We start from the raw sequence: 10,240 nt of genomic DNA on the forward strand, positions 1-10,240 counted from the left end.
GGATGGTGGTACTACATCTTTTTGTAACATGGTGTATGATCTATGGGACTGATAGAATATTCTATGTATGACGACGCATGGCAATTACATATCTTAACACTATAAGAAAAGAATTATCATAGATGTTAATGTATATATAATTCTATTTATGAACAAGTTTGAAGTTGAGTTGAGGTGAATTGACACGCACCAAATGAGCTGTTATCATATTTGAATCACATTATTATATAAGAAATCAAGTGGAGTCAACTTCACATGTATTCATGTTGACAAATAAATACTGTATTTTGTTTTAATTTATATTTGTCTAAGAATATAATTTAAAATTAGTTTATTCACTCACCCCAATTAATGCCACCCAAACCAAGTCATAAACGCTTTGTTGGTTTCCAATTATTTTATTTGTTTATTATTTGCTTGGCGGTGGTGGTGGTGTGCACAAGTGAAGCACCAAAGGAGAGGACGAGACTCCAGAGGTGGTTTCTTGCCGCCTTTCACTGGCGGAGGAGGAGATGTCATTTTCAAAGACCTACCAGCGGTCATTGTTAATTGCGGGTTTCACTAAGTTTTAAAATTAAAGATACCGTTACATAATATATATTTATTTATTTTATTAAAGTAATACTAATTCTACGTCTACCTCTTCCCTAAAAAAAACAAAAAACAAAAAAATTCATATTGTACTACAATAATATATTTTGTATCGTACCACATCATATTCATTGGAAAATTTCATTTCTCTCTCCTCACTCTCTCACAGAGAAAGAGAGAAAGAATACAAGAGAAGAGAGAAGAGAGAGTAGCCCAGAACCAGAAGAAGCAAAGCAATTGCTCCTCTGACGAACTGCCGTTTCATTTCAATTTTCTAAGGTCAGTTATACAACCTCTCCCTCTTCCTCTCCCTGCCCCTCTCTCTCTCTCTCTCTCTCTCCCCCTCCCCCTGCGTAGGGGTTTCTGTTTTTGCTTTTCTTAATTATTTTATTTTATTTTATTCTTATTTTAAAGGCTTATATAAAGTATTTGCTTTGCTTATTCGACGATATGTATGGGTGGGTCTGCTCGATTTGGCCATGAATTTCAGTCTCAAGTGTCTTTGAATGTTGATTTTCTTGCTTATTTAGTCTCAAATAGTTTTTGAGCTTCTTCTTAGAGTGGGTAAGTTCCAAATCAACTATGGTTTGATCTGTGTGCTGTGCACACGCTCTGCAGTCAGCCATCAATAATTGGAAACCATCATGGGGAGGAAGAAGCGAACTCAAAATCCTAGTGGAGGTGAAAGCTCCGAGCGTCAGGAAGGTAGTGGGGGCAGTGATCAAGCATTCCGAAGGACTTCCCCTTCACCTTCACCTTCACCTTCACCTTCACCCCAACAACACAATGAAGGACCAAGAGGAGGAAGTTACCAAGGTGGAAGAGCCTGGGCCCCACAAGGACCACAAGGGCCACAAGGACCACAAGGACCACAAGGAGGCCAGAGAGGCTATGGTGGTGGTGGTGGCGGCCGTGGCCGTGGGATGCCACAACAGCAGCAATATAGTTATGCTGGGACCTCGGCTCAGGCGCATGAATATCGAGGTAGGGGCAGGGGTGGTCAGGGAGGAGGAGGCCCAACTCAGGCAGGAGGAGGTCGTGGCGGTCATGGCGGCGGCGGTCGTGGCCGTGGGGGAGGAGGACCTTCTTATGTTGGTGGTCCAGCCAGACCATCAGTTCCCGACCTGCACCAAGCGACCCCTGCTCCATATGTTGCCGGGGTCACCCCTCAGCCCACAGGCCCCACAGCCTATGCACCCTATACGCCCTATGAGCCTCAGTCTTCAGAATTGGTACAGCCTTTTCAACAGATTTCTATCCAGCAAGAAGGTGCTCCTGCTCCTGCTCCTGTCCATGCAATTCAACCCATTCCAGCCTCAAGTAAGTCTGTGAGGTTCCCTCTTCGCCCTGGCAGAGGCACCACTGGCATAAAATGTATAGTCAAGGCAAACCACTTCTTCGCTGAATTGCCAGACAAAGATTTGCACCAGTATGATGTGAGTTCTTTTACACTCCATCTATGTCTCTATCCGTCTGATATTGTTCTAAAACCTATGTTGATCATTGTTGCTTTCAAATGCATATATTACTTATTGACAGGTTACAATTACACCTGACATTGCATCACGGAGGTTGAATCGGGCTGTGATGAAGCGGCTGGTGGATTTATACAGGGAATCCCATCTTGGAAATCGGCTCCCTGCCTATGACGGGCGCAAGAGTCTGTATACTGCTGGGCCACTTCCTTTCTCATCAAAAGAATTTAAGATCGCACTTATGGATGACGATGATGGATCAGGCGGGCAAAGGTGGGATACTCAGTGCTCACTGATCAGTTTGTATTTGTACATAGGTTTTGTATACAGTCTCCTTACTCATCTTCTTGATGCAGGAGGGAGAGAGAATTTAAAGTGGTGATCAAATTTGCTGCACGTGCTGACCTGCACCATCTAGAACTCTTTCTGCAGGGGAGGCAAGCTGAGGCTCCTCAGGAAGCCCTTCAGGTTCTTGACATTGTTCTGCGTGAATTGCCTACTGCTAGGTATACAATATCTATCTTCTAGTTGTGCCCAATACATGCCAATAATTGCACATTACTTTGACATTGTTCTAGAGCTAACTCTGTGTTGTCTTGATTGATTGCAGTTACTATCCTGTGGGGCGTTCATTTTATTCCCCTGATCTGGGGAGAAGGCAGTCACTCGGTGAGGGTTTGGAAAGTTGGCGTGGATTCTATCAAAGTATTCGTCCAACGCAGATGGGGCTGTCTCTGAATATTGGTACCTGATATTTGAAGTTTTTTAATTGAAATTTTACGCAATTATCATGAGTTTTTTCCTTCTCCAGTTCACCACCTATTATCAATTTGACTGTCCCACAAGTGATGCATACTGTGTACATTTTCTTCCACTGCCATGTTTTATGTTACATTGACAAAATTATCAATGGTCCAGATATGTCCTCTACGGCTTTCATTGAGCCACTGCCGGTCATTGAATTTGTCAATGAGCTGCTCAATCGAGATATTTCATCTAGACCATTGTCTGATGCTGATCGGGTGAAGGTTAGATTTTTCTCATTGTCTTGGTCTTGATACTTCTGTCTTGCAGTGCTTGTGATGATTTGTGTCGATAATTTTGGTTTATATATTTTTATTTCTCCTAGAGCTTCCACTGTGGCATTGTGCTTGTGTTGGATAATGTTTTATGCCACACCTTTTGAATGGTGAACGTCCATTTATTTTCCCACAGGTGTAGGATCCCGCAGCAGAAGCTCCCTCTTATTTTCCTTTTCTACTTATGTTGTGTCAAAATCAACTTTCATGTTATCCTTCTAAAAAAATAAAAATAAATAAAGGCTAATATATTCATTGTGACAAAGCGATCTTGTTTGTTTTGTGCAACTTTCTGGATGGGATGTCTACAGAGTCTATGGAGAATTTGAATTTTACCTTAATTTATAGCAGATATCAGAATCACAGCCTTCTGTTTGTGCATGAACAGATAAAGAAGGCTCTACGAGGAATCAAGGTTGAGGTCACTCACCGTGGAAATATGCGCAGAAAATACCGCATATCTGGTTTGACATCGCAGGCCACAAGAGAACTGACGTGAGTATTGACATCTTATGTCTTCATTGGTTACGTGTGTCCATGTAGAAACATGAGGATTAATGTTTGCTTAAGATTATATATTTTAAGAAAATATCATAAACCCCCATACTTTGGGGCCGATTCTAGTGCCCCCACCCTAAATGCCTAATTTCATCAATGTTCATCCTAAATTATGGATGTGCTTTTTATAGGCTCGGCCTTGCCTGTCAAAAGTGGAAGGATAGAGAAGAAAAAATAAGAGGAAAGTGAAAGAACAAAAATAATACACTTGAAAGTGAGCGAGAAGAGAGATGATAGAGATGTGTGTGATAGGAGAAAAAATACATATAAATTATAATGGTGTATAAGTTAAAAACTAAAATCAATTTAAGTAGTTTTTAGTTTTACATTTCTCATGCCTCTCTTCACCTTTATGATCTTTTATCTCCCTCTCTCTTTTCTATCATCTCTCTCATTTGTCTCTCAAATAAGAAAAAGGAAAACTGAAAATTAGAATCTTTATCAAACAGGCCCTTAGTTTTTCACCTGAGGGATGTACTATGAAATCTGTAGCTGATTCTCAAAATTAAACCAATTTATATCAGATGCATCCAAAGCTTTTTTAAAAATTTATTCTGATGTTGTTCCTTGATTGTTTAGTTTTCCACTTGATGAAAGAGGTACTATGAAATCAGTTGTTGAGTACTTTCATGAAACCTATGGTTTCATTATTAAGCACACCCAACTGCCTTGTCTACAAGTGGGAAATCAACAAAGATCAAATTATTTGCCCATGGAGGTAAATAACTGTAACTATTGTTGGTCATTATAAACTGGGAAAGCATGCTAATAGGCCGTTATTGTGTTCAGGTCTGCAAAATTGTTGAGGGTCAAAGGTACTCAAGGAGGTTGAATGAGAGGCAGATTACTGCTTTGCTGAAGGTGACCTGTCAGCGTCCTCACGAAAGGGAACTTGATATCATGCAGGTTTGATATTGTGGAAATTTTATTTCTTTTAGTGAAATTAAAGGTTGTCACCTGATGTTTGACACTCCATAGGACTGATATGTAAAATATACTCACTTGGTATGTGTTGGTTGAAATTTTCACTCCTCAGACAGTTCGTCAAAATGCTTACCACGCAGATCCTTATGCTCAAGAGTTTGGAATTAAAATAAGTGAGAATCTCACTTTAGTTGAAGCTCGCATCCTTCCTGCACCAAGGGTAAGAGATATTTAATTTTCTGCTGTCTAATAGTTTTTTCTAACTGGTGCCAGCCTTTGTTCCTTCACTATTTGGATGGTAATTAAGTTTTGAATCTTGTGTCGCAGCTTAAATATCATGATACGGGTAGAGAAAAAGATTGCCTGCCTCGCGTTGGACAGTGGAACATGATGAATAAGGTATCTTTTGCATAGATTTATGGTTTCCTTATTTAGAATACCTCTTTAATTTAAGAACAGATGAAGCTGGATATCTATATGTATCTGTTTGCATGCGTACCCAATTAATTTGGCCGCGTCCTATGAAATCTGTTATCGACTTTGTGCTACATTAGCATGTTTGTTTCCCTGTGATGGAGATGTTAGGGGTTCCTGTTAATCCTGTAGCACTGGCTTAGAAATTAATTGGTAAAACTAAAATGAGTAGGTGGTGGTGGGTTCAAGAAACATTGTGTTTGCATTGTGAAGGAAAGCAAGTATTTCAATTTTTTCCCAGTTCTTTTTCTTCTTTTGGCGGTTGGGTGGAGGGAAAGGGAAAGTGCAAGACAAGCCACAGATATTATGAGTCAGGTGATCATTAGAAATTTAGCAAAGTTATGGCTTGTTTTGAAATTGCATGTGGAACAATAATGGTCTTGGGCACTGGTCGGCTGCTGGGTTTCAACTATCATTAGTCAAGATTCTGTTTAAGAGTTATCACCTCTGCAATATGAAGTGGATTGCATATCTGGAGTGGCATGTGGTCTGAAATTTTGGTTCTTCTGGACTAAGTTGCTAACTACATCAGTTGCTGATTTGGTTGGCCTTGCACATGCTATCCTGCCCTATCATATGCTGGCAATTAAAACGCACATATTTTTTGTGTTGAGTTCCAGTGGGTTTTCAAATAACAAGTGTTACAACCCATAGTTGTAATTTGTCGGGGGCTGTTGATTCAGCCATGCACTAAATATAGCTTTTCCGATGGGTGACATTTGCCTGTTGAGCAATGTAGCTATTTTAGCCACTAATTGGTCACTTTCATGTTAAGCAGGTTTAATTGATACTGCTCGTGCATGATTTTGCTTTTCTATAACCTAATACATTTCTTGTGTGTTAGTGTGTGCGTGTGTTTTTTTTCATTCCCCAGGAGGGAGGAAGTTGATTTTGCCTTTTGTTGAAGTCATTAGTAAACTTCCGTAAGAGTTTCAAAATAGAGAGATTATGTTATTCTCTTTAGACTTTTTTTATTTACTATATATTGTTACAGAAAATGGTTAATGGGGGCACAGTCAACAATTGGATGTGCATAAATTTCTCATGGAATGTGCAAGATGCTGCTGCCCGTCGGTTCTGTCATGAACTTGCTCAAATGTGTAACATTTCTGGCATGGTATGAGGCCTGTGATGCTCTTATATTTTTCCCTTCTCTTCTAAATCTGAGATGCCTCATGTTAGTGTTTGATTTCCCTCTAGGCATTTAATCCAGAACCAGTTCTTCCACCTATTAGTGCTCGTCCAGATCAGGTAGAGAGGGCCCTAAAAACTCGCTACCACGAAGCAATGACCAAACTCCAGCCACAGGGCCAGGAGCTTGAGCTGCTTATTGCTATTTTGCCTGATAATAATGGCTCTCTTTATGGTTTGGAACTTGAACTAAATTCACCACATTATGCCTTTTCAAAAGTTGTCATTATTTAATTTTAGCATTAAAACTTGGACTTAAATATGTCATGATTTGTTATCCAGGTGATTTGAAACGAATTTGTGAAACAGATCTTGGCCTTGTTTCCCAGTGCTGTTTAACGAAGCACGTATTTAAGACAAATAAGCAACAGTATTTGGCAAATGTAACATTGAAGATTAATGTGAAGGTTGGGGGAAGGAATACAGTGCTAGTTGATGCTCTGTCAAGGCGAATTCCTTTAGTCAGCGACCGGCCTACCATCATTTTCGGTGCTGATGTCACCCATCCTCATCCTGGAGAGGATTCAAGTCCATCAATTGCGGCTGTGAGTTACTGACCATACATATGTGCTTTAGCTTGTATATGAATTTATTCTCTGTTCCACCTTGAGTAGCTTTTGACTGTTTCAAGATTTTAATTTAAAAATCAGGTTGTGGCTTCTCAAGATTGGCCTGAAGTTACAAAGTATGCTGGTTTGGTTTCTGCTCAAGCCCATCGACAGGAACTCATCCAAGATTTGTTCAAAACATGGCAGGATCCAGCAAGAGGGACAATGTCTGGTGGCATGATCAAGTATGACTCTCTCATTCGTTTAGGTTCTTGTAGTATGTAGCTGTCTTCATTATGATTATTTTATTTATTTATTTTTAATAAACATGTTTTGGGTAGTAGGATTGAGTTATATTTATTCTTTTGAATACAGGGAACTGCTCATATCTTTCCGTAGATCAACTGGGCAGAAACCTCAACGTATCATATTTTACAGGCACGTCTTATATTATGCTGCCACTGCATTTCATCCGTTCTTTTTCTTATCTAATGGTCTATTTATTGCTTTACAGGGATGGTGTCAGTGAAGGCCAGTTTTATCAAGTTTTGCTGTATGAACTTGACGCCATTCGTAAAGTAAATATACTTTGCTAAGTTATCAATTTCTCAAGTTTTCATTTATATATTGTAAATTTCTTTTAAGTTTTGCAGCTGTCTGGAAATTGATAAACGTCAGTCAATCACTTCCTCATCTTAATGTATATATTTCTGTTCTCTGTAAACTCAGGCATGTGCCTCTTTGGAGCCTGACTATCAGCCTCCCGTGACTTTTGTTGTGGTTCAGAAGCGACATCATACCAGGTTGTTTGCCAACAACCATTCTGACCCCAAAGCTGTTGACAGAAGTGGGAATATATTACCTGGTATTCATTCTGCTTGATTGAAATTTTTTTTCCATGATTTTCAGAACATACATATGTGATATAAAACAGTATGACATTAATTTACAGGTACCGTTGTCGACTCCAAAATCTGTCATCCAACTGAATTTGACTTCTACTTGTGCAGCCATGCTGGAATCCAGGTAGTGATTGGTTAATTCTATGTTTATATATACTCTAAAAAGTTTTGGGAGTGTTGTTAAAATTGGTAGTCATCATGTCAAACAGGGCACTAGCCGTCCAGCTCATTACCATGTGCTATGGGATGAAAACAAGTTTTCAGCTGATGGATTGCAGACCCTTACAAATAACCTTTGCTATACGTAAGTTTTTGACATATCTCTTAATTTCATGTTCAATGTATTGGTTCTGTTCTTTTTTGGGGGGTTAATGATTGTGTTCAACTCATGCAGATATGCAAGGTGCACACGTTCTGTTTCCGTGGGTGAGCTCTCTCTCTCTCTCTCTCTCTCTCTCTCTCAAATAAACACACAAGTGACAAAACACACATCCTCAGTCTTATGCATTTGTATTTGATGCTTGTTATTTTGTGACAATTATTAGTCAATGGTAAAATTGATGGGTTATGTAATTTGGCAGTGCCCCCTGCATACTATGCACATCTTGCTGCATTCCGAGCGCGGTTCTATCTGGAACCACAGACGTCAGAAGGGGGGTCAGTGACAAGTGGTGCGAATGCTGGACGTGGGTACACGGGTGGACGGGGCACGCGAGCACCGAATGCGAATGCTGCTGTGAGGCCTTTACCTGCTCTGAAGGAGAATGTGAAAAGGGTTATGTTCTACTGTTAGGGATAGATTGTCTGGCCTGGGCCCTAAACCCTGGTGCAGTAATCATAATAATAATGGGCTGTCACTTCACTTGCTGGTTGTAATTAAGTTAAGATAATATAGTTGTAGTAAGTAATGATGATGTATGTGTTTGCTTGCTAGTTGCTGCGCATCATCCTGGCTGGTGATGTGTTAAGTATGTGATACATTAGTTGAGATGCTGAATAATCTGTCCGTCCACAGGGACAGGGGGACCTTTCCTTTGCTTGTCTATGACAATGTATATTTGTTTTGAGTGACTTATCCTGGGCTGGGCCTTGTGAATTGTGAACTGATAATGTGTTTTGTTGAACCGGGTGCTGGTGACTCATCTGATGTAATTGGAAAAGCTTGAAGCAGTCTGAGATGGTATCTGGACTGTGCCTGCCTGCCTGCCTGCCTGCCTGCCTGCACTGATTAAATTAGATTATTATTATTATTATTATTGGGTTTAAGTACTGACGAGTAGTTTGGTTTGGTTTGGACACTGTTTGTTTAGCAATATATATAATTAATAGTTGTGTTCGATTGAGGCTCAATTGGAGCGAGGGGCCCAATGGGCAAATGGGTATATTGGTCATTTTGAGAAAGCATCAGTCCGTTAGTATCGTACAAATGTCAGGGAAAAGAAGAGGGAGGGGGTGCGAAGTGGGCGAAGTGGCGGTTTGTGTCGCAAATCGAGTAGAAATGAAAACAAAGCCGTCTGTGGCGTGGTGTGGCTCTTTTCTTTGGACATTGGGCGGGCGTTGGGTTGTGCAGTGCAGTGCCCTGTCTGTCTGTGTCTGTCTCTGTGGTGTACTATCGAGACGGGTCGCGCGTCGCGGGTCGTGGCCAATCTTGTGATTTGGAATTGGAGTTGTTGAGTGGACTGAACGACTCCCCGTTGACCATCTCCTTCTCATAAATTAATTAATAATCTCATTTATATATATATATATATATATATATATATCTCTCTCTCTTCCTCCGTTGCTTGCTTATGCCACGTCACTATCCATGTATACATTTTATCTTCTAATGATTATAGCGATCAGGTTCAGCAGCACCTCTTCTTTCTCTTCACCGTTTTAAAATTTAATTTATATCCTCCTCCGACCAACCATCTGTAGCGTAGGAGGATCCATGAATAATAATTATATCATCCAATAAATAATTAAGCCCTAAATAAAATCCACCCAACCAATGAACTTAACTTATGCATGCGCCGCCACCCACGTACCGTTGGGGGGGGGGGGGTGGGGTGTGGGTTGTCGAAGCAAGCAAGCTAGAGATTGAAGTTTCAGTCTTAACATTTTTCTTTTTCCGTGCATAATATTAATATACGTCATTTAGGTCCTCTTAACTTCCATAACAAATCATTTTGATCCTTTTTTACTTTTGACTGTGTGGTTACCAAGGCCAAATAATATTCTAACTTGTGTTGTGATGATCCTTGTGACAAAGTTGGTCAATAATCTAAACCATATGGACATTTTCATCTTTCCATGTCACTATCAATGCTACACATGCCAGTATTAACCCCCTCACCTCCCAATTCTCCCTCTAATTTTCCCTTATGGATGAATTACCAATTCGGCCCGAAATTCGTTTTGGGTTGGCAAGTTATGGATATTATTTCATTTTTGTACTAGTTATATAGACTTGGCTCAGTTGGTTTACTTCTTTCAACTTCACTCACATGAGTAGA

General features: G+C 40.1%; 1 protein-coding gene across 1 annotated transcript; it reads left to right on the top strand.

Moving 5' to 3' along the window:
• The first annotated feature begins 650 nt into the window (after positions 1-650).
• Positions 651-8,923, top strand: LOC117627223 (protein argonaute 1-like). Its single transcript, XM_034359191.1, has 22 exons — positions 651-870; positions 1,210-2,027; positions 2,131-2,339; positions 2,423-2,572; positions 2,677-2,810; positions 2,985-3,094; positions 3,534-3,640; positions 4,283-4,421; positions 4,493-4,609; positions 4,740-4,847; positions 4,955-5,026; positions 6,096-6,218; positions 6,302-6,467; positions 6,575-6,837; positions 6,943-7,085; positions 7,216-7,278; positions 7,355-7,418; positions 7,570-7,705; positions 7,793-7,866; positions 7,952-8,046; positions 8,137-8,168; positions 8,324-8,923. The coding sequence occupies exons 2-22, from the start codon at positions 1,236-1,238 to the stop codon at positions 8,533-8,535; spliced, it is 3,309 nt and encodes a 1,102-aa protein (XP_034215082.1). The 5' UTR covers positions 651-870; positions 1,210-1,235; the 3' UTR covers positions 8,536-8,923.
• The last annotated feature ends 1,317 nt before the right edge of the window (positions 8,924-10,240 follow it).

Source organism: Prunus dulcis, chromosome 5, assembly GCF_902201215.1.
Source record: "Prunus dulcis chromosome 5, ALMONDv2, whole genome shotgun sequence".
NCBI lineage: Eukaryota > Viridiplantae > Streptophyta > Magnoliopsida > Rosales > Rosaceae > Prunus > Prunus dulcis.

Coding starts and splice junctions, on each gene's coding strand:
- LOC117627223 (XM_034359191.1), top strand. CDS start 1,236: ATGGGGAGGAAGAAGCGAACTCAAAATCCTAGTGGAGGTGAAAGCTCC. Junction 6,468..6,574: donor TAATAATGGCTCTCTTTATG/GTTTGGAACTTG, acceptor TTTGTTATCCAG/GTGATTTGAAACGAATTTGT. Junction 7,086..7,215: donor ATGTCTGGTGGCATGATCAA/GTATGACTCTCT, acceptor TTTTGAATACAG/GGAACTGCTCATATCTTTCC.